This window comes from Antedon mediterranea, chromosome 2 (assembly GCF_964355755.1).
Source record: "Antedon mediterranea chromosome 2, ecAntMedi1.1, whole genome shotgun sequence".
Lineage (NCBI taxonomy): Eukaryota > Metazoa > Echinodermata > Crinoidea > Comatulida > Antedonidae > Antedon > Antedon mediterranea.
The window spans coordinates 39035894-39060341 of NC_092671.1; the positions used below are offsets into that span (position 1 = coordinate 39035894).

The window sequence follows — 24448 nt, forward strand, 5'->3', positions numbered from 1 at the left end:
AACACAAACAATTGCTTTTTTTTTGTACATTTGCTTTTCACCCAATTAGATTACACAATAGAATCACTCACTCAGTGCGTGGTGGTGATAGTCTTATGCCCATTTTTAGGTGCGAAACCGCAGTAGCACCAAATTAACAGTTGTTGAGTTGTAACATGAAAGATTATTTATAACGCGATTACACAAAAAAGGGAATTTAAGTTCTTCATACAAGTGGTAAAAAATACACAGAAACAACTGGATTACCTGAAAAAGGAATTTAATGGAGTTCATAATTCACAACTGAACTGTACAAATTTAATCAGAGTTTTCAATAAAGAATATATGTAGACTACCACCAAACACAATAGTTGCTGACATTTACCGCCAACGTGTGGTAGCATCCAGCTAACAGACATCTCAATTTCCCAATTTAGGCTTTTTATTGATTTTTTGGAGAAAATTGAATGTATTGATATTGTGGTGGAATGTTTGCAGATGCATATAAAAGATATCGCCAAGAAATGATGCTCAATTCTCTGTAAAGAATTCTGAGAAGAGTTTTAAATACAAATATACAAGAACCAAATTGATTATTTCAAGTAAAACGTGTTACTACTACAATATTTTTTGGCAGTGGGCGACAGATCAACATTATATGTTCCTGTAACAATTGATTTTATCAAATAATCATCGTTTTTTTAAAATACACAAAATTCTTACAATAAATAATTAAAAAAGAAAAAAACAATATAAAACTTCATAATTTTTATGAATATATTATTAATAGCCCTTATTGTAACATTTTTCCAACTTTCCATACAAAAAATATATAAATATCAATATTGATGCCAACTGCATGTCGTCATGAACCTTCAACAGTTACTCAACTGCAAACTAACGTTATTCCATCTTTATATGACAAATATTAGCTGCTTGACAATTAGAGTCTAAGTAAGAGCCCTGAAAATGTTCATTACACACCTCAAGTACTTGTTTGAAATAGTCTCATGGGGGAAAAACCAGAATAAAGGGGTTTTGTGGAAATGTAGCCTGGAACGAATGTAAATCTCTGTCTACACTATCAAACTTTATGTGACAGAAAAATGTGATGTGCACATATATGGATGCGATGACATCATATTACTACCATATTTGGGCACATCGCACTTTTTTTCGTCAAACTAGTGTAGACAGAGATTTAGGTGAACAAGATCAGTAATAAACTTGATTACCTATTAGCACATTTTTAAACATTATCAATCGAAATGTATAATCAAAATATCTCTCCCTTGTTTGTCTGTATATTATTTTGAAAAATCTTATTATGCTTTACATCATTATTGCTTTACTAGCCTTTTAAATAAGGCTTAATGTTTCCCTCTCCTGTGTGGGTTACTTTGAACGTGTATTTCAATAAAATATGAAAATTCATCATTCACCAATCCTCCTGATAATGTAATCACACTTTATCAAATAGGGTTCCATTGCAAAATAAGTTAAAAGGCTTTTAAAAAAAGAGAGCATATCTGTGTGCAAAATTCCTTTTGCTTTTTTCCTAAATTTAGAACACAAATTAACAAAAAAATTAAAAAAGATATGTAACTATAAATTATTGTAACACTCAATAATGCTATATTGTGATTGCTCATCATTAAAATAAAATAAATGGAGTATTGATGAAAAATAGAGATAATTTAGAATGAGAAGACTGCAAAAGAATAATACTTAGTCTCATCTACATAACACTACATTGTCTCGTTAAATACAAATTACTTTATCACACTTAAAGAAACATGGTCTGTCATTAAAAACATCATCAGGATAACACCTGTGTGCTGGTCCCAGAATGTCCCGCCGTTTACACACCCGCCCGGCGATCACTCAGGTGTATACATATACTATGCAACGACGGAATATCCCGAATCAAATGCAGTAAACAATCGCCCAAACGAACATCGTCTCTACAACCAATGTACATACACTATTTACAAATTTATCTCAAAATTTGGGACAAAACACAAATTGATTTGTAGAAAGTAGGAGCAAAGTTCACATTTAATTTCATGACTTTGAACTTGTCAAGTCCTCTTTGGGGTAAATAACGGTAAACCTTCGGTATTTGTGCTCATCCGTATCAACTCTACGGCTTTTCGTTTGACACGGTACCAAATCGTCGATGTCGCCCATAAACCAACGTTCTACCTGCTTCTCTTGGTCTCGGCTTACGTTTTTTCTTTCCCAGCTGTTAAACCATTTGCGGAACTTCGTGTGAAGCTTTATGCTGACTTCTTGGTGGGACTGTGATAGAAAACAATAAACTTCATCCTCAATTTAAATCCACACACAAACTTAAATTTTACCTGTCATGACTTAAGTTTAGTTTATATTCTTTTAATCTTTAAGCTCTGTCTGCACTATCAAACTTTATGTGACAAAAAAATGTGATGTGCCCATATATAGACATGATGATGTCAAAACATACCATATTTGGGCACATCACACTTTTTTTGTCAAACTAAATAGTGTAGACAGAGCTTTAAAATAAAATATTAAAATCGTACCTCTTTGGCCTTCTTTAATGCTGTTCTCCTGTACATGTAGTCTTCAGAATTCACAACATACACAATTTTATATGAATTAATGTTAAATTGACACTCCATGTTGTTCATAATGTCAACTCCTTTAAGAGCCTCATCGCCGTCGGCATTGATGGGAGGTGGTGGTGGTTTCTCCGGCGCTAACCTGATGTCTTCAGATTTTAGCAGATTCTCGTCAGTTTGTCTTGTCTGCCGGATGTTTCTGTAATTCAACACATTAATATTAATGTTCTTCATTTTGCAATGTATTCCTCTCTTCTGAGAGAGAGGCTAAAGTTGGTTTATCCAGGTAAGCTAGGCACGAAATAGACTAATAATTTTAGCAAATTTCGTATCAAGTTATTTTTTACATTGTATTTATAAATACGTATAAATTTTATACCGAGGAAGAAAGACCGGCTTCTTGGCAAGTTGTTCCCGAAGTTCTGTGGACGTCGTTTCGGTGTTCACATATTTTTCGACATAATCAGACCACTTTTCTACCTCCACTGGATCCTCACTGTGATCCTCTTCTGTGTCCAGCAATTCAATGGTAATTTTATCATCAGCTTTACTCTGTTAATAAAAAACGTTATTTTTATTTTAAATTTTATTTGAATTCACAATCAACAACTGGGAGCTCGCCATTTACAGACTGGAATACATAAAAAAAACAAGAAAAAAACAAAAAAACAATACAAACAACAATGATAAGAAATGATGATTTATTTATGACATTGTAACTAAATTTATTAATAAACCGTTACAAGTTTATTAATAAACCGTTACAACTATTCATAATACTTACATAAATAAGTTTAAAACAGTTTTCGTCAGACATGACCTGTTCTGCTTTCTTTTGATATGCGTTTTCCAAGCCTGCCCTCATCGCTGCGGATGCGCAAGTGCCACCTGCTCCACCCGTCTTTACTTCATCAATATACAACTCTGTGATTGGTAAACAGTTCTCATCAACAATGTGTTGAAGCTGAAAGACAAAAGAAAATATTATATTAAACCATGGAAAGCTCTGTCTACACTATCAAACTTTATGTGACTAAAAAATGTGATGTGCATATATATGGACATGATGATGTCATATCACTACCATATTTAAGCATATCACTACCATATTTGGGCACATCATAATTTCATATTATTTCTATGGAATATTGAGTGAGCTTACCTGTCTTACAAGGTTCTGTACGACCTTATCCAAGGTAAACGTTACGTAAGCATGAATGCCAAACATTTCTCTAAGCTGATCTTCAAACTGTGTACTTTCCATGTTACCATCTAAAAGGTTACGAACCATTTCAAGTAAAGTGTGGTAATATTCCTCAGGTTCCACTTCCACTACAAAAAAAATATAACATGTGCATAAGGATACTATCATCAGTCAAGAATGAAATGTTTTCAAATGTCCTGATTTAAATGATGGAAACATATTAAAAACTACTAATTGTAAACAACTATTTCATGAACATGTCAACTGTCTACTTCCAACCAAACTTTCTTGCAGCTTTATAAAAAATAATAGCATTCATACCCATAAAACTAGATCCTCCTGTAATCTCCACCCTCTCCTTACCAAATTAACATTAATGCAACATAATATCCGTTATAGTGGCACCAAATTATTTAATGATCTCCCCGACGAAATTAAATTGGCACCTTCAAAAAATACATTTTCTTTTAAACTTAAACAAATTCTACTCCATAAATAACTAATAATAATAAAACAACATGTTTATTCTGGGTTTTCTGTGCTTCCATAGTATTTTATTATTATTAATTTGTCGTTGTCTTGCTTTACATGTTTGTTTGTCTTGTTTTGTTTCTGTTTGTTTAATGATGATTACAATTTCTTAACTGGCTACCCGTCAGTGTTATTACTCCAAATTTTATTACTTTCTGGGTGTTGCCTCTTAATTATTTATATTTAAATTGTTATTTTGTTTACATATGCTAGCTGATGTAGTTGAAGAAATTAAGTATATGATTAGTTGAATTTATGATTAAGTGGCATGCCAACAGATTTTTCTCATAAGCTCTGTCTACACTATAAAACTTTATGTGACAAAAATGTCCATATATGGACATGATGATGTCATATCACTACCATATTTGGGCACATCACACTTTTTTTGTCAAACTAGTTTGATAGTGTATACGAAGCTTAATACAGTACCTATACTTGATAAATGTCATATTATAATTATCATACTCCAAGGGGAGTATAATATAAAATAAAATGAAAATTAAATCCTATAAAATATTTAAAAAATTAATCTTACATGGTTGTTTCAGTCCAAGAGCAAATGCTGTTGATTCTCTACTGACTTTCCTGTGTATGCCTCCCTCAGTCTCAGCAATAATACGAGCTCGTTTGTACATTTTATTTAACCTTTCACACAATATATTGTGTAATCGGAAGAATAAATACCAATTGTTGTTGACAAAGAATAAGTGGTATACATCATTCTACAAATAAGAAATAAGTTCAGTTAGTTAAAATATATTTAATTTCCTTTTTTAAAACTATGTTTAAAGAGGATAACCCAGTGGGTTAACTGATATTCATGGGAACCCTTTTTAATAAAATTAAAATACATTGCAACAACAAATTGTAAATTAAGAGAGGAGCTGTCGCATGTTTGATTCTTGTCTGTCAAGGTCTTGTCTCAGGCATGCAGGCTTTTATCATGTTTTAACAACACCACAAGCACAAGAATAAGACTTGCTTTAGCATTACATTCTAATCATTAGATTCCCTAAATGTTGGCTAGCACACTTTACAAATACATTTATTCATCAAATCACAATAAAATAGTATGTACAATGATGAAATGGGCTCTCAGGAAACCAGGATAGATTCCAATCAGACTGCAGGACCCAGCCATTATCTCCAGATGTAGTGGTACTAATTTAAGGTAGGTTCCACTAAAGAGTATATATATATATATTGAAACTCAACAGTTTTTTCAGAACTAAATACACAAGGTGTACCTTAAACATGATATCAACATATAAGGTACTACAAATACATACCGCTTGCCATTGCTCTCCGTTGATTGGCCCATTAGATAATAGACTTCTCCTGCTCTTTTTTAAATCTGCTGCTTTTTCTTTCTTTGATGATCTTTCTAACGGATCATCAGTTTCCATATCTTTAAAAAAAAAACCACAAAACATTTTACTGATTACGAACCGATTAAAAAAATAAGCAATAAAGATGCCTTCACCAATATGTTGGAAAAATACGGTAGTGATTTTAATGTGTGTGATGTTAATATTTGAGCAAATGAATTTGTCAATTGGTTGAGCGGTTAAGGCAGGGGTGTTATTTACTTTACCTAAAGAGCCAACAATATCAGCATGGGTTTGAGGCTTACTCCTAGTTCTGGTGGTAGGACAAGTCTTCTCGGATAAGGACTTAAAACCGTATGTGTTATAACCTGTGTGCACTTTAAAGAACCCAGCTCATTATTTCAGACAATTTGGGAGTTACCATGAATTGGTTCACAAAATCTGATATGACAGTGATTAATTTACTATTGGTAATCCTTGGCCACATGTGCCTAAAGATTTTAAAAATTAATTAATTAATTTTAAAATTACTGAGATAAATACATTTTACTGATTACTGAGTGATTAAGGATATAATAAACGGTAATCTATTTCTTAAATAATCCTTACCCTCATCATCTTCATCCTCGTCGTCATCATCTTCATTCTCATCATCCGATAACTCTCCTCTTTCTCGGAACACAAAATCTGGCAGAAAGTGATTCAACAACTGTTTGATACGTTGTTTATCTTCCTTTTGAATACCTAGAAATGGAAAAAAACATTTTGTAAATATCAATTCGTAGACTTGAATAACAAATTTAATTTGTTTATTCAATATATATACTCCACACATATATTAAAAATACATAAAATAATTATATGATATATGTTATATCAAACATGTTCGATATAAATTAATAAAACATAGTATGTGTGAAAGGTAACCTATATAGGTATAATAATATTTATTATTTTGTATATAAATGCCATAAAAATACAGAGCATTAAAATGAGGACCAGCCTAGAAGTAAATGTGTCTCAGTTGGCCCTTTATATTATATCCAACCAAAAATTGTGAAAAAAGTTATTTTTTTCAGAGGGACAATACATCTTTGATATGTAAGTAAGAATGACTGGATTTAAGTAACACTTACTGGTTTGTCTTTTAACATGATGAATAATAAGAGCTGCAACATCTTCCATAATGTGGACGTCGTACAGCTTTAACATTAAGTGTGGGTGATTATTATCTTTGCCGCCCTCTACAGATGATTCCTGCCTCTGTAACAATAACACAAATACTGTAAACTCTCACAAACACCCATCTTTGTGCTTGGCCAAAATGTCAAGTTATGTCTACACTATCAAACTAGTTTGACAAAAAACGTGTGATGTGCACAAATATGGTAGCAATATGATGTCATATTTCTATTCGTATAATGGGCCCATCACATTTTTTTGTCATACAAAGTTTGAGTGTAGACAGAGCTTTAGCATGCTAGCAAAGAATCATGTGACCATTGAGATCAGATTTAGTTTTCCAAAGGGATATAAATAATACAAATGTCAACCATTATGTACGATATTAGAAATATACATTCACTTGAAACTAAATCGGATCTCATTATAAAATGGTTAATTAAAAAAACACAGAAAAAACATTAAATGTTTTTAACCAAAATTATTTGTATTAAAACATACTTCATACTAAGTACATTGAGAAGAATACTTGTGAAAAAATGTGTAAGTAATTCTCAGGTGGGAGCAAAGCTACTCCACAGTAGTTACAAATAATTACGTATAAAACATACCTCATCAAATATACTTTCTATTTCATTCAGTAAGCTCTTTGAGCGAAGACTCCTTGTGTCGTTTTGTTTAAAATTGATGCCTTGATGATCCAAGGATTTGAGGTAATATTTTTCATTCTGTTCACGCCAGATTTTGTTGAAACTTCGTTGCGCATCTTTCCACTCCTCGTCTTTTGATTTGAGACGACGAAGGACAAGCGGCACCGCTACAGCTGGGTTTTTCTTTAACCCCTCAATGATATCATGAGATTTATCTCCATAAATTCTATCAAAATAAGTGAAATTAAAGTAAAATAACTGAACAATCACACTATCACGCCCAAATATGGTAGTAATATGCCCACATATGGTAGTGGTATGACATCATGTCCATATATAGGCACATCCCATTTTTTGTCACATTAAGTTTGATAGTATAGACAAAGCTCTAGACAGTTATAGAGGAAGCAAGTTTGTCATACTGCATACCTTTGAATGGCCTTCCTGTGAATGGTTTCTGATGTGCCTCCTAAGGCATTGTCCATTCGAAATTTGGATTGTTCCTCGGACGACATTCGTTGTAATTTCTTGTTAACGTTCTCAAGCACTCGTATCGTAGCCATATTGACTTCAATCACAATATCAAGCTGTAAAAACGAACCAATAGGAGTATTATACCGTTTAGTAACTTCAAAACGGGCACAATATAACTTGATATTCATTAAGCAATACCTAATAACAAACAACCAGTGTGTTATAATTGTTTGGAACTACTGTGAAGTAGCTATGTGTCAGGGTAATTGGTCAGATGTTATCTACTCCACAATAGTTACAAACAATTACAGTACTCGGTGCTTACTTGAATTCGAATCTAACCCTAGGCATTGGGGCAAGCTCGCCAGTCTAGAGGTATCAATGGCAGGCAGGCAAGTGATCTGGAGGTCGTCAGTTCAAGTCCAACCCAAGGAATACCTGCATATTTTTTCACAAGTATTCTCAATGTACTTAGTATGAAATACAAATTACATCAGAGTAGGACAAACATCTGACCAATTAATCAGTGTTATTTTACTTATTATTCATAGATTAAAAAATACAAACAAATTGGTTACACACATATTACAGCTTAGTCACTAATGCCTTGCAATGGGCATCCCTTGTCATGGACAACCTCTCATGTGAGAGTATTCCAGCAAAAAACAAGAGCCCATATCTTACCTCATATCTCTCATCTTCACAGCGATAAATATGTTCTTCATATTGGGTTTTCCGAGAATTCACAAAAGTTGAATCTTCGGACCAAGACGGAAACGACACCCACGTGTCATTTAGCACTTCATCGCAAAGTTTAGATCTTCCCGTACAACGTGGTTGTTGGTACGTCTTGGGCAACGCACGGTAACTATGCCCGCATCGCTTGCAGTGTGTGAAATCTATCAAAAAATGTAAATAAGTAAATTAAAATGTAAATTGTTGTTTATTAAAACGGTATGGTGTCCCCTAAATAGGGGGTGTCTGAAAGAAGGGATTCTGCTGCAATTTTCTTTTCAAAATGTTTTTTCGTATTTATATGGCGTTTTATTAATTTTGTAATATTACAAACTTGTGTAAAAACAATCAATGTTGATTGAACGACTTGTACTGTACATCAGTCTCGTGAATAAATAAAGTTTCTATATATACAATGAGTGTACAAACCAACGATAAAACTACTTACTTATTTCGGTTGCTAACTCGCCTTGAGACCGTTCTTTTGGTGCCATGTGATCTACTTTGTCTGATTCTTTGTATCCAAGAAACTCTTTGAACCATCTAAACAGCTCAGGGAATTTACTGTTAAAATAAATAAATGTTAACAAATCTTTTATTTTGGTTGTTTTCAGTCTTTTATTCATTATGGAGTGTGGCTTGGTGGTTATGATGCTTGGCTACCAATCCAAGGGTCCTGGGTTCAAGTCCTGTCAGGATTTTTTATGACAAATTATAACTCCACTCCCAAAGACTTGTAATACGACTTTGTTTATGTGGAGCATATTGTAAATATGTTTGTCTTGTGAACAGGATTGCCACTTTTAAGAAGGATAGTGAATGAATTCGCTTATGGTTATCCTTGGCAATTTGCCTAAATGCATAAAAACAAAAAACATATTAATTTAAAAATTGGCAGTCTGTTTATAGATGACTTACCCCAGAAATGGTGTAGCAAGTTGGACCAACTCAGGTCTGGATACAACCTCCTGGTTAAACAAGACTAAACAGCGTAAAAAGTTCTCGTAAACCTCTTGATTTCGTAATGCCTTTCTGACCTAAGTGAAGACAAAATTGGACATTATAGTATAATAGAGATTGTGGATTTTTATTTTATTCTTTTACACACGTATATCCAAACAAAATTTTTAAATCCACCTAAACTGAAAAACAAAAACATCCTCTTTTCTTCCTTAACAACATACTGGCAACATTTATTATTCTTATTTTTTTCTTCCATAACCGTGGATAAAGCTCTGTCTACACTATCAAACTTTATGTGACAAAAAAATGTGATGTGCCCATATATGGACATGATAATCTCAGATCATTACTATATTTGGGCATATCGCTACCATATTTAAGAATATCACATTTTTTTTGTCAAACTAGTTTGATAGTGTAGACAGAGCTTAAGAGAAGAATAACAGCTTACCTTATCAAAGAAAGCAAACTCGCTAAGACTGCCATGCTTGCCTGCTTCAGCCAATGAGATGTCCTTAACAGAGCTGATCTTGATTTTCTTTGTAGACGATGGGGCAGATGAGATTGCCGGTCTTTTCAAGTGGCTTTTCTTCGACGTCTGACTCAAGGGTTTTTTTACGATTGATGTGTGGTCATTTATAACAGGTGCACAGCGAGCATGTATTACATCTTTAGAGAATGAACTAAAATCCTAAAAAAAATTATTTCAAAAATTTGTGAATAAGTAAACAATTGTCAACAAATAGGAGGTTTGTGGTACACCATGAGTTTTCGAAAGGAATAGAGTATTGAGAATGTTTTTTTTAAATTTGTTTTTTTCATCCAACAGCGAGCACAAACTCGTCAATTACAAGATGGATACACTATTTTATAATTTATTGGGCTTATAAAAGTCTCATTGGAGTTGAAAGAGTTGCGAGTTACAACCTTGGCACGGGTCAGGATAGAACCCCGGACCTTGGGATAGGAAGGCTTCAGCTTTAACTTACAGTGCCTCCGCTACCATTGGCGTCTGGTAAGAACTGTCCAAATTCCTGCAACAAATCCTCTTGATTCTGGAACAGCTTAGCAACTTGTTCAAAGACTTGTGATTCTGTCAATGTTGGTTGATACACACCCTGTGACTCTTTGACAGCACGCTGCTCCTTCTGGTATGTATGAAGGATCTCCAAGAACGCCTTGTAAATTTCTGGCTGCCCTTGAAATCGGTTCTGTGATATACAAACACAAGCTTATGTTAAGTTCTGTCTACAGTATGAAACAAAAAATGTATATCTCTACCATATTTGAGTACATCACACTAGCTTGACAGTGTAGACAGAACTTTTGATTAGCGACATTGCTCAGTGGGAAAGCCACTTCGCGTTTTGACCGTTAAATCGTGTAAAATCGACTTACTTCCGCATTGACGATTTTGAAGCGCCACCTATCGTTGAAAACTGAAACCACGATTTTTCGTCGCCTAGCAAATAAGTGCTGTTTTATTTTAAGCTCTCATGAATATTTAAGAACCGCCCAACATTACCTATTATGGTAAAAGCATTTCCTAATAAGTATTATTGAATAACCAATCGGTTTCCTTCAAAGAAACCGAAGCTAATACCATACATTCGGCGACTGAAGTCGGGACTCGTGAAATTTATAAATGTGGTACGATTTGACTACTGTTTTGTTGTCCATTTTCTGAATAGTCGGAGGTGCATCCCAACAAATTAAAACAATTATAATCAATTGTTTTATCAAGAATAATATTAGTTTAATCGAGTATGATATATTTCTATCCTGTTCAAAATTTGTTGGTGTATTCTCAGGCCTCGAAAGGTAGGTACATTTTCTAGCTGTGAGCGTGGTTTCGGCAACGCGAGACACGTGTGTCAGTATAGGCGATAGCGAGACGTGTGTTGTACTGTGTTGATGCTGATCTGATAGTCGTTAAGTTGTACTGATTACGAGTATCATTGGTCCTGGCCGGCCTAGCCTGGTGATCTGATCCCCGCAAAAAAAATACTTTTTTTCAATCAGTATTAATATTATTATTTTATTTTTCATTTATTATTTGATTTATTAGGCTCAATAGATGCCTAGTCTAGCAGGCTACTAGTACTAGTAGGCCTAGATTATATAAATAATAATAGTAAATACTGTAATTTAATTAATAATAATAAAATACAGCTTCCATTTGCCTTACTTTTATGTCATCGTATAATATTATAATTATATATACAACCAGACATTAACATTTTTTAAAAATAATATTTATTATTTTTTCTGACACTTTCAGGAATCGTTGATGACGCAGAGTTCTTTGTCTTTGTGACTTCAAACTGAGAGTGAAGTGGATAAAAAGATGACACCGGTACCTACCGACATTGTCATACCCAAACTATAATTTAATTATTTAAAACAAAATGTTGAATTACAAATATAAATGTATGTTGCAGAGGATTTAGATGAATTACAATACAGTACAAATATTTATGTTGAATGCAAACCTACTACTATACTCTGTAAATTATGTTATTGTCATGTGGTAGACCTTAAAAATTGAATATTTATTGTATGTTAGGCCTATTTTATATTTTATAATACTGTATTAGTTTAATATTACTATTATATTATTATAATTTATATTATACAGTACTACACTAGTTTGTACATGTTTTTACCCAAAAAAAATGAATAAATAAATAATTTGTTATTCAATCTAATTGCTTGTTTGTTCATCAATAACAAAACCATTGTAAGCAAGTATATACCAGTTCTTGTTAGCCGCTTATTTCAGGTCATATTATTAATATTAGCTAGGCCCGACGCGCCCGATCACAACGTCACTAAGTGACTTTCCGCCCCTGGAACAATCGGTCGCTAATAGGGGTAGGCCTCGGACTCGTATAAAAGCTATTATAATAGTTATGATAAATATTCCTCAACTAAAATGTATACTGTGATAAATAAACAAGTAATAATATACGTTGTATTGGAATGTATTTATTTATATGAATTCTTATACGCGGACAATTATAAACATCGCGTATATCGTTCGATATAAATAAATTCATAAACACGATGACGATGTGTTTACAAAATGGCGGTTTCGCTAGTTTTCGAAGGAACAAATAGTGGTACCTTTAGTTTGAATAGTCGGAGCTGCATCCCAACCACCGAATTTTGTATCTTAATATCGTATTCTGTAGATTATTAATTTTTCTAACAGGGATTTTAAATTCAGGACTGTTCAATTTTTCTAAATATTTTATTTTAATGATTTTCTAGGGTACAATTTCGAAAAAAAGACATTGGTTGATTTTGCCGTTAAATTACAGATTATCGTTTTGTTCAAATACATTTAATTTTACATGACAGTATATTAAAACCATTTATGAATTTATTTCACTAACAATATTTTTCCGATAATCAGCTAAATTTACAAATATTGTGTTTTTCCAACACCCTAAAATTTAGCAATTTTGAACTAAATTAGAAAAGTAGGGCGCCCTCTCCGAGTCGAAATTTGACACGATTTGTCGACTGGCTGTCCCACTGTGCTTGGACAGTCTAGAAACCATTAAAACTTTGTTGAGGTATGGAGCGGAAAACAAGTCTCAATATCCCCACATGCACACAACGAAGGCTCTCTCTACTACTGGAAAATCCAGTCTCCATATAGATCTTACCGTTTCATTAACAATTACATTTTCATGATGACGCGTATATTTCTCAATGATCAAGTAATTGTTGTACGTACATGTTCTCTTTTGAACAGAACAGTTTTTGTACCAGTATAAACCAAATATGATGAGAAAATTCTAATCAAATAAATGAATTACCTTTATCTTATTAACATAATTGATAGCATGGTTGAATTCCACTGGTTGGTTGGCCTGATTGCCTTGACCCTGTGATTGCTGAGGAGGTGGTGGTGGTTGTTGCTGCTGCTGCTGTTGGGATGGTGGCTGTGGTTGGGACTGGTGTTGTGATGTTGGTGGTTGGTTGGAGGATGGAGGTACTGGATGGCCTGCAGGGATTGGCGGACCTGCAATGGTGGTGGGCGTGTTGCCTTGTTGATAAACTCTAGGCCTAGCTCCTCCTCCTGACGAGGGTAGTGATGACTGCACTGGCTGTTGTGTTGAAGGCTGCTGGAAAGGAAACAAACAAAATGTTAGAAAACAATACATCTTTAAAAAACCGAAATTTTTATATTTTTTGTAGTGGATTTAAAAAAAATTGTCATATGTTTTATATATATGTATTACTGGATGGATTAACTATTTTATATATTATTGTGCTTGAACTAAGTCTCATTTTAGGCTCAGGGAGTGGAGTTGAACGAGGTTGGCACTAGGCCAGTATTGAACCCTGAACCTTGAGATTGGAAGGCAAGCATGTCAACCAAAACAAACAAACTCATAAGTTAAAATTACTATTATACTTTACCTTATCAGCTTGTTGCGGTGCAGGAGGAGCAGCAGCAGGAAGTTGCTGTCCACCAGACGGACCAGTTGGTAAAGGCGGCAACCCAGTTGAGATGGACTGCGTAGTTGGTGGTGCCCCGTGCAATCCAGGATGCGTAACACTGATCTGCGTTGGATCGTTAACTTGGACTTCTATCTTGTATCCAGGCGGAAGGAAAGTATTAAAGCCAACGATCAGGTCAGGATGGCCCTTGAAGAGGTTTGACACTCGGTTGATAACTCCAGGAGTGTCGATGCTAAGGGTAAAAAAATGATTTAAAGCTTTGTCTACACTATCAAACTTTATGTGACAACAAAATGTGATGTGCCCATATATGGACATAATGATGTCATTTCACTACCATATTTGGGCACCTAACACTTTTTGGTAAAACTAGTTTGATAGTGTAGACAGAGCTTTAGGTAAAAGTCGGGGTGATAACTGTGAACGAAGCATGCTTTAAAACAAATTTGTTTGTTAAATTTGTGTATACAATACAAAATTTAAAGCATATTTCTGTGACTGACATTTTAAACTCGAACACATTGTTCTTTCAAATCTACAGATACAACAAAAATCCAATCAATAAAATTTAGAATATGTGCTACTAATATTATTATTTTGTCACCTAAAATATACATCTAAAAAAACAAACTAAAGCTCTGTCCAAATATGGTAGTGGTATGCCAAAATAGGGTAGTGAAATGACACAATCATGTTCATATATGGGCACATCACATTTTGTTGTCACAAAAGTTTGATAGTGGAGACAGAGCAAGACATCTGCAAGATAATTGATGCTAGAATGACATGCATGCAGGGCTCGCAGAATCCTAAAATATTTGGTTGCCCATCGGGCAAGTAGGTTTTAGATTTTGGTTGCCCTCATCATTTTTTTACTTGCCCACTATTTTAACTTAATTTTAACGTTTTATACCGCGACTGCACCGCGAAAAAAACGTCGGTGAAAAACGCCTATGCTTAATACACTGTGGTGTTTTTTTCGATGGATTTTAAAGTAGTGAAAACAATTTTTCAAATTTTTTCAATTACACAGTGATGTAGGCCAATCTTTTAAGAACATTTTACAGTAATTTATTTTCTCATACGATCCTCCGTACAAGAGTTGCGATTGTTTAATTAACATGGTGTCCTGAAATCCCTTGAAAACGCTATGTTATTTCTGTTGGTTACGCTTCGTTGCACGGCATTGTTTGTCATCGATCGAAGATGTGTTCCGTTTCGTGAATGAAAAAGGCGTATTCACGTGGGTTTACTTTGGGAGCAAAAACGTTTTGCTTCTATTGTGCAATGAAATTCCGAAATCAAGCTATTTTGCGATATTTAAAATGTAGTGGCCTAGACATGGCACTAATTATCTTACAATTATTTAATAGATATATCTAAAATATTGCCTATAGAAATGTAGGCCTAGGCCTAAAAAGTTTAAACAAAGTACTTATGAAGGTGATGAGCTAGTTGAAATCATAGAGAAGAAAAAAACAAACAAACATCAACTGACGTCCGTCTACGTGACGTGTAACAATACGCATGCGTATAGCAAAAAACCTCACAGCAGCTGCCGTACGTAGTAGGAGCACATGGGTACGGTGTGTGGAGAGTGCGGGCTTGAATTGTGGAGGTTTACTTGTTGTTTCAGTAGAAGCTCGCACAGGTTGGATAAAAACAACCATCTGCTCGCACAAGTTGGTGATTGAAAACAACACAAGGGAACTGTGCCGAATTGTGGTGAAAACCACGTGCTCCCCCAAGTTGGAGTTTTTGAAAGTTCAACTCTCGGCGATACCCGAAGAAGTGTATTATTTTCAATGTTGATAATAAAAAATATACTGTAACTATTTAAGTATTCAATGTATTTATTAAATAAATTATTAGGCCTATTAAATTTATATTCTGTAATATTTATTAAAAAAATGGTAGGCCTACTTGCCTGTGTTAAAAACATCGGCCGCCGCCTATTTGGCACAGACAATTAAAATGACGTATCTATTATAATTTAATAATATACTGTATTGTACATTTGAACAATAATTACAGTAATTCAGCAAATTATTTATTACACACAAAATACATAACATGAATGTAATTAAACATAGGCCTAATCTACTATCAGGCTGTAGGCCACATAATTAATACTAAGTAGTAGATTCAGATTTTATTACCACCGTAAAATGATGTCGATAATTGAGAAAAACAAAAACCAAAAACATACTAGCCCCTATTTTATTTGGTTTATAGTATAACTAGGGAGTTGTTAATTAGAAACTCCCTGGTATAATAACTTCAAATAAGAGCCGAGAGTTCAACGCTTCCTATTTCGCGATCAATGGATGCCGCAAGAGACCGCGTGCTATATGACAGACCTGGAAACTCTATACGCAACGACTTGATACGCCCGACTGCATAGAAACACGTGTTTTGGCTCCTGGAGATAACGTTCCATACCACCGAATTCCGATCCATACATTTACTTAACAAACACTACACTGGTCTCGACGTCAAGATAATTCGTTCGTGCGCGACTATTATTTTCATTGTTACAGTTTTTCACAACCCCTGTAAAACATCGTGGACATTTTCGGTGATTTTAAGAGGTTGCCCGTCGGGACATGACATGTTAAATTTTAGTTGCCCGACGTATTTATTTGGTTGCCGCGGGACGTCGGGCAAGCGATTCTGCGAGCCCTGGCATGAATGAACACAGGATAATTGACTGCATTTATCTTACCTTTGTGACTTGAATTCTTTCATAATATCTAAGAAATCATTGTACACTTGCGGTTGGTTTCCAAATTGAAGTTTAACTTGGTCCAAGTAAGATAGGGCGTCTTCTACTTTTAGTCGCTGAAATTGCTGCTGGCCCTGCACATGGCCCAGATTTGCCTGTCAAGATTGCAATTCAATTTATAAATGATACTGATTTAATAGTTATTACTTCAAAATTCACCCTAGAAAAATCTAACAATTTGCTAGTAGTTTTTTTTTGTGTTAATTGCTAGTTTCCTATCGGTAATTTCAAAACTAGCCAACATTTGCTTGTTGTAATTTCTAAAAAACTGAATTGAATCTGTTGCCGTATTTTTAAATATTAAAATTCTTAAGTGAATACAACTTTAAAGCTCTGTCTACACTATCAAAATAGATTGACAAAAAAGTGTGGTGTGCCCAAATATGGTGGTAATATGCTTGAATATGGTAGTGATATGACATCATCATGTCCATATATTGGCACATCAATTTTTTTTTTCTCACATAAAGTTTGATAGTGTAAACAGGCTTTCTATGGTTACGTTATTGAATATAATTTATACTAAAGTGAAATACTTGTTATTTAAGGGGATGTTCTCATTGTGATAGCTGAATACAGCCATGAGTTTTCTGCAGTTTGATGAAAGCAAAACAGTTTGCAAGATCTCATATACAAATGATTGTTCCAAGTTCTGTTCATAAAATAATTTGTTATCAATTTATCACTGCAGATGTCAACATTTATTGGAGGTGCCCATACTAACACACAATGCTAAAAATTCACAGTGTATGTTGATGTTATCATAATACACATGGCTAAATCCCAAGGGACACATTTATATTTATTTATGATAACAACATAACATGTAATGTTCTTCATATTTTCATAAAATTATGAAAATTACCAGACAATGCTAATAGCTACCACCCTAGGCTTAATGCTAAGTGAAATTTCCTGTCACCAAAATGGCTAAACATTCAGTTTTTTTCTCATCCAATTGGCATTGTTTAGTCAAAATACAAATGGTGTATATTGTAAAAAGAGACAAAAAATATATCATTTATTTCAAATATGCTATATTTACTCTGAATTAACTAGAACCAGTGATGATTGGTGTGAGCAATAAAAATCAGAATTATTGAAACTAATCACATCAAATCATTCCCAAATATAGTAAAATTGGGAAAACTCCAAGTATCTCAATTAGCTAAATATACGGTGTACTTAAATACTCAAGTACAGAATTGGTCCAGTTGAATCATGTGGTATATAACTTGTTTTTAAAAGAATTCCTGTTTTTTTATAGAAAGAACATAAAAAGATGGTTGATGACTATTTACCAGCCAAATGTTGTTGGCTATTGTAGCTTACTTTGCAAAGATTACAAATACTGTAGTACTGTGTGAATATGGATTAAGCTACACTACCATGGAATTATTAGCTGAAAAGTCTAAATCTAACTGACTTAAGCTCTGTCTATATTATCAAACTTTGTGACAAAAATGTGATGTGCCCATATATGGACATGATAATGTCCATATTTCACTACCATATTTGGGCATATCACTACCATATTTAGGTATATCACTACCATATTTGGGCATATCACTACCATATTTGGGCATATCACTACCATATTTGGGCACCGCACTTTTCTTTGTTAAACTAGTTTGATAGTGTAGACAGAGCTTAACAACATGTCCTTGTTTACAGTTCAGCATGTACTTGGCAAGAACTGTAAAAATAATTTCTTTCTACCCTGCCTACATCTCCATTACAAGGGCATCCCTTCAACATTATGCAACAGACTGGCTTCAACTGTTTGGAGAATTCAATGGAGAATACATATCTGGAGAATATATTTGACTTCACTGTAAGGGCGTGTGGCGTAGTGTGTTGGACATTCAACTACTGATCATAAGATCGAGGTTCGAATCCAACTCTCGCCGCATTGCTTGTATCCTTAGACAAGATACTTTACTTACGTTTGCCTCTCTCCACCCAGGTGTACAAAATGGGTACTGGTTAGATCAAGACACAACTTTGTACTGATAATTAGCTGCATTATGGGAGTATGTTTCCATACGTGTTTGATCAAAGAAAATGACCGGGGTAATAATGTTCATCATTTAGAGGTTTCACATCAGGCGCTATATAAATCCTGGATATTATTATTATCATACCGACAAACAAATTGGTATGCTTACCTGAGCAGGAGAAGAGTGAACAGCTGATTGTTGGTGAGGATGGGGTGGTGCAACGTGGGGCTGATGATGGATTGAACCATGGTGTCCAGGCTGTTGTCTGTTGGAAAGAAAATCAAGAGAATATGCACATCAAATGTGCCACAAAACAAACATTTCATTAATTTACACTAAAATGTTAAAAAAATGCAACTTTTTAATTTTCAAAATCGTATACTAGATAGTCATTTTTATTCGTTTATTCAATATTCTCAACACATATAAAAAAAACCATAATAATTATATTTAACAAGTTTGATAGTAACATTGTAAATGTGGAAGGAAGCCTAAAGAAGTTTAATTTACGCCTAGGCCATTTTATGATTTTATCTATGTACATTGACAGCAATTGCTAGTATAAAGCTCTGTCTACACCATAAACAAATTTGACCGAAAAAGTGTGATGTACTTAAATATGGTAGTGATATGACATCATCATGTCCATATATGGGCACATCACATTTTTTGTTTCACATAAAAGTTTGGTAGTGTAGGCAGAGCTTCAGATGACTCCATTCACAAGAGCATCATATACACAAATAGAGTACTGTATCTTGAGTATAGTCCCACCTCCAAAATTTGGACAAATTTAGTAGAATTAAATCCAGGAATCTACAATATTCTTGAAAAAATACTAAAACACATTGTACTAAACTAGACAATACTTACGGATACTGATACTGCACTCCAGCCATTGTTTCCCCTGGTATCTGATCAAAATTCTGTGGTGTTCCTCCTAATACTCGAGGTGGGAAGTTTTCCGGTCCGCGTCTCTGCTGGAAAACCCCTTCTTGTCCGTCAAGGCCACGTTTCATAGTGTCATCTACGAAACAGGTGGCTGATTCTGGAGCCGAGAATCAATCTTCGTAGCTACTGTATAAAAAAAAAACATATATTTTATAAATAAATAAATAAATAAATTCTGCTCAAGAAACAAACAGTTGGAATTGGATTAATTTTAATCCAAGCATTTGAATAACCATATGATCATAAAATTGTATTATTTAAAAAAAAATTCTAGTTGATTGTAGTAATGGTACTTTGATTACAATAAATGTTTTTTTTTAGTGTTGCAATACATATTCATTGTATAGGTTTGATTAATACCAAAAAACAGTACAAATGTTCTGTAATAAGTACAGTAGATATTTCAGAGTTCAAGTTTGTAAATCCTAATATGCAATGCAATGCATATAAAACCAATTACCTACAATACAATATAGTATGCACATCGACATTTAAAATACCAATAAATTAGATACCAGTGTAATGCTATTTCTATCTTCTTTAATTGACTGACATGATTTATTCCTTTAAACAGACAATTTAACATGTTGCTGTGTTATTGTTATTACTCCATTTTCTTTGTCTGAATTTTTATGTTCAATGGTTTAATTTCAATTTGTATTTACTATACTGATGAAATGCAAGGAATTACAGTATCTTTTAGGCCAATAAAAAAAACAATTCTACTTCATATTTATAAACACGATTTAAACATGGACATAAAACTAATATTAAATCTTGGTCTTAAATAATGATGGTTAAATGTTGGAAAAATTGCTTGCTTCTCCTATTTAAATTCATAAACTGAAAATTGCATTAGACTTTCTAAAGCCGCTAGCTTTTGAACCATTTTGGATCACAAAAGGCGAACTGCTGATTCAATTGGCAGCTTGCCAAAACTACTTACAGTACATGAAACATAATTCATAGACAGTGAAGCAAAACACATCAACAATAATATCTGTACTGTAGTAACTAAAGTGATGTATATTTTTGTTTTAAATCATGTTGTGGTAATATAACGCTATACCCCAGTATATGGACTAATATAACGTTAAACTTCAATTGAAAAATGATTTAAGAGAACACTATGTTATTAGTTATGCATTCTTCACCTACTGTAAGCGCCATGTACAGTAATGACAACTTCCTACCCTCTCCTAATTATTAAGTTCCTGAAAAAATTCAATGTTTTCCTGACTTTTTACCGCATTTAAACCAATTTGCAATGTCAGTCAATATTCTCAAGTTATAGGGGATGGAAAGGCAGGGAAAAATTTCATTTTAAAATTTTGTTTAGCAATATTGCTAATCAAACTGATTTTTGAGTCGAGAAACATAGTTTTGAATTGTATTTTTTGCTACACAATTTTAGAAATGTGTAGCAATAAGGTTGTTTTGTATAGCTTTTTGCTATGCTACACTGGCAAAATTATTCCCTGAAAGGGCATCAATAATAAATTAGAATGTTTCCCTTTTTGAGAAAAAAGTTTTGATACAAAATGCATAATTGGGTCATTCCATGCCAAATCAACAAATCAGTTGGCAGGTAATCTCTTAGATTTTGCTGATTTTTTTTCCTAAGGTATCTCTATCTATATAATGAACACATGCAAAAAATTAGCCCTCAATTCCAAGCGGTTTCGGAAATATGGCCGTTTTAAATTTGGTCGTCTCGCCCCATTTTTTGTTCCAAAATCGCGGAGTTTAATATTTTGTGTTTTTGGAGGTTTATATTTCCACAACGGACAAATATATTAAGCTGAAAATTACTACCCATGGATAATTCCCACTCAATAAACAGAATCTCGTGAAAAAAAAATTTGATCTCTACTACTTTGGAAGATACAGCAGTCCGAAAACCCATTTTCGTTAAGCAAAATTAGCTTTTTTCGATTTTCGGCAGCCCTGTATACCCACAATAGCATTCATAGAGTGTTCAAACTTTTTAATTCTGTTATATAAGTACATACATTTACTCTAAAAGCATAATATAATATTTTAAAGCTGAAATAACAAAATAACTAGTACCCAAAGTATGGTCCGGGGGAAAAAACCATGAAAATAGCCAATTTTCTCGTTGACCTTTGACCCCGTAGATGAATCTTGACATACTTCAAAATTGCGTTAATTATTAAATACATATCAGATCTATATCCGATTCAAATTTGAAATTTGCAACTCCACTGCTTTATGGTTATCTAAATTTTATAAACAGTGCTACTTTTTCATTTTTATATACTTTTTTTATACTATAGCCGTTTTTCGTACTTTTTGAGTTCTCTAAATTGATAATTAGAACTATTAACATTTTAAAATTAATCAATTTTAGCTAACTTTTTGTGCTGATTCCAAAAATGTAAACAGATTTACCATATCTTGTTTTATTCCTATTGATACTGTAGCCTAAAAATGATCGAAAATGACATTTATAGGATTTCTTTGTACATATTGGAAACACAACTTACATGTAAACTGGATGGTATTACTTTGTATTTCAACCATGCACATGCCAATTTTGATATATGTATGTATAATAATAGTGTTCAGCTATTTAAAATTTGGTAACAGTGCTATAATACGTTTGTGGTCCGCTTCCCATAATTATTACTGCCGACCTTGTATCTCTGGAGTATTAATACCACAGATAATATCCTGAAACGGCGGCACATAACATTGGTTAGCTGGATTATCTGGTGGCCAGTTAAGATTGCCTGTGCGTATTGATTTTTTCATGAACTTAACATGTACATCACTGTTTTCATCTGAACGTTCATCTATAGTTCCAATGTACCACTCCTTTCATACATACAAGCAATATATTTACCAGTCATCATTCGGAATTGAAATGTTTTCTTCTTCACTACCTAACTAAACACACAGTGCTGTAAAAAAAAAGTCATCTTCAGACAATCTGCGCATTTCAAGCTTTCCTGCAGATATACCGGAATAAAGCTATGATGGGAGAGCGAGTACCCATAATAGTTTTTGATGATAAATAGCGTTCCTCTAGTTTGTAAGCTTCTGTATTTTTCTGTACATCCTTATCACTTACAAAGAAGAATTTGATGCCAGCAATATTTTTAGAGACCCAGTCAAAGAAGAGCCGTGAGGATTTGGTTTCCTTCTGTTGCCTGTAAACTTGCTCGTGCAACAAGCCTCTTCACTGTACCGCAGATACCATCACATGGGCTTTTTCCATGACTAGTGGCAAAAAAATGCCACTGGGCATTAAAATGCATGATCAGATTGGTGATGACATAGGTTTGTGAGGTTTTTGTAATTTTTATACTGGCTTGCTGCACCATCACTATAGTAAATTAATTTAGTTGTATGTGGTAAGATTTCTTTTAAATAAGATGCCAACACATTTAATAAATGCATGAACTGTTGATGTTGCATGTTTAAGGCAGTCTGAAATAACACAGACACTAATGCACTTGAGATCTTCATTCTCCTTATAGTATATAGCAAATGGGTGGAGTGTCGCCTGGCTATTGTCCCAATAGAATAGTTTTCTGCAAAGTCTAACAGTACGATGACTTCATCTCCTGCATGCTGCTAACTGCTCTAAGGTTTCGCAAGTAGGAGGCAGCCTGGGCTTTTGTTACAAAATAGTGTTGACAAAGTTTATCTAAAGCATCGCATAGTGTCTGAAGGAGTTCTTGAATTGACAGTTGTAAGTTGTGTTCTGTCTGTGTGCATCCATTGCTTGTAATTAACAGAATCCTCCATGTCAACTTCGTAGTCTGAGCACACTTGCGACATCGACAAATAGCTCATGAGGGCTGCTTTACCAGACAGTTGGTACAAGACCGCATCATGCAGTCCCGATTACTTATGTCGCATACCATTCTTGCGAGCATGTCTTTGTATTCTTGTTTATTAGGAAGAGCTGCAATAAGAAGCTTCACATTTTGATGTTTTTGGCAGACATGGGTATGTCCATGGTTGAAGGATATCACCCAGTGACATGTAGTTAGTGGTTTCAATAAACAAAGAAATCCTATAAATTTCATTTTCGATCATTTTTAGGCTCCAGTATCAATAGGAATAAAACAAGAAATGATAAATCTATTTAAATTTTTGGAATCAGCACAAAAAGTTAGCTAAGACTGATTAATTTCAAAATGTTAATAGTTCTAATTATCAGTTTAGAGAACTCTAAAAGTACGAAAAATGGCTATAGTATAAAAAAAGTATATAAAAATGAAAAAGTAGCACTATTTATAAAATTTAGATAACCATGAAGCAGTGGAGTTGCAAATTTCAAATTTGAATCAGATATAGATCTGGTATGTATTTAATAATTAACGCAATTTTGAAGTTTGTTAAGATCCATCTACGGGGTCAAAGGTCAACGAGAAAATGGGCTATTTTCATGGTTTTTTCCCCCGGACCATACTTTGGGTACTAGTTATTTTGTTATTTCAGCTTTAAAATACTATATTATTGTTTTAAAGTAAATGTATATGTACTTATATAACAGAATTAAAAAGTTTGAACACTCTATGAATGCTATTGTGGGTATACAGGGCTGCCGAA

The 24448-nt window shown here is 33.8% G+C and overlaps 1 protein-coding gene across 3 annotated transcripts in view; it reads right to left on the bottom strand.

Moving 5' to 3' along the window:
* Window positions 1–242: 242 nt before the first annotated feature.
* The window catches only part of LOC140041054 (paired amphipathic helix protein Sin3a-like), a 31177-nt gene continuing 6971 nt past the window's right edge, over window positions 243–24448 (bottom strand). For 2 of the 3 annotated variants that reach the window (XM_072087430.1, XM_072087429.1), the window contains exons 2-22: window positions 19787–19990; window positions 19082–19178; window positions 16854–17008; window positions 14087–14360; window positions 13480–13788; window positions 10642–10863; window positions 10104–10343; window positions 9608–9726; window positions 9138–9253; window positions 8639–8853; window positions 7910–8067; window positions 7442–7706; window positions 6785–6911; window positions 6258–6392; window positions 5610–5728; window positions 4856–5042; window positions 3745–3914; window positions 3367–3546; window positions 2962–3134; window positions 2544–2781; window positions 243–2280 (exon numbers count right to left, since the gene is read on the bottom strand). In XM_072087430.1, coding sequence (XP_071943531.1) covers window positions 2044–2280; window positions 2544–2781; window positions 2962–3134; window positions 3367–3546; window positions 3745–3914; window positions 4856–5042; window positions 5610–5728; window positions 6258–6392; window positions 6785–6911; window positions 7442–7706; window positions 7910–8067; window positions 8639–8853; window positions 9138–9253; window positions 9608–9726; window positions 10104–10343; window positions 10642–10863; window positions 13480–13788; window positions 14087–14360; window positions 16854–17008; window positions 19082–19178; window positions 19787–19932 — 3882 coding nt within the window. In that variant the 5' untranslated portion in view covers window positions 19933–19990 and the 3' untranslated portion in view covers window positions 243–2043. The remainder of the gene's footprint in view (window positions 2281–2543; window positions 2782–2961; window positions 3135–3366; window positions 3547–3744; window positions 3915–4855; window positions 5043–5609; window positions 5729–6257; window positions 6393–6784; window positions 6912–7441; window positions 7707–7909; window positions 8068–8638; window positions 8854–9137; window positions 9254–9607; window positions 9727–10103; window positions 10344–10641; window positions 10864–13479; window positions 13789–14086; window positions 14361–16853; window positions 17009–19081; window positions 19179–19786; window positions 19991–24448) is intronic. The other variant, XM_072087431.1, reaches the window with a different exon arrangement.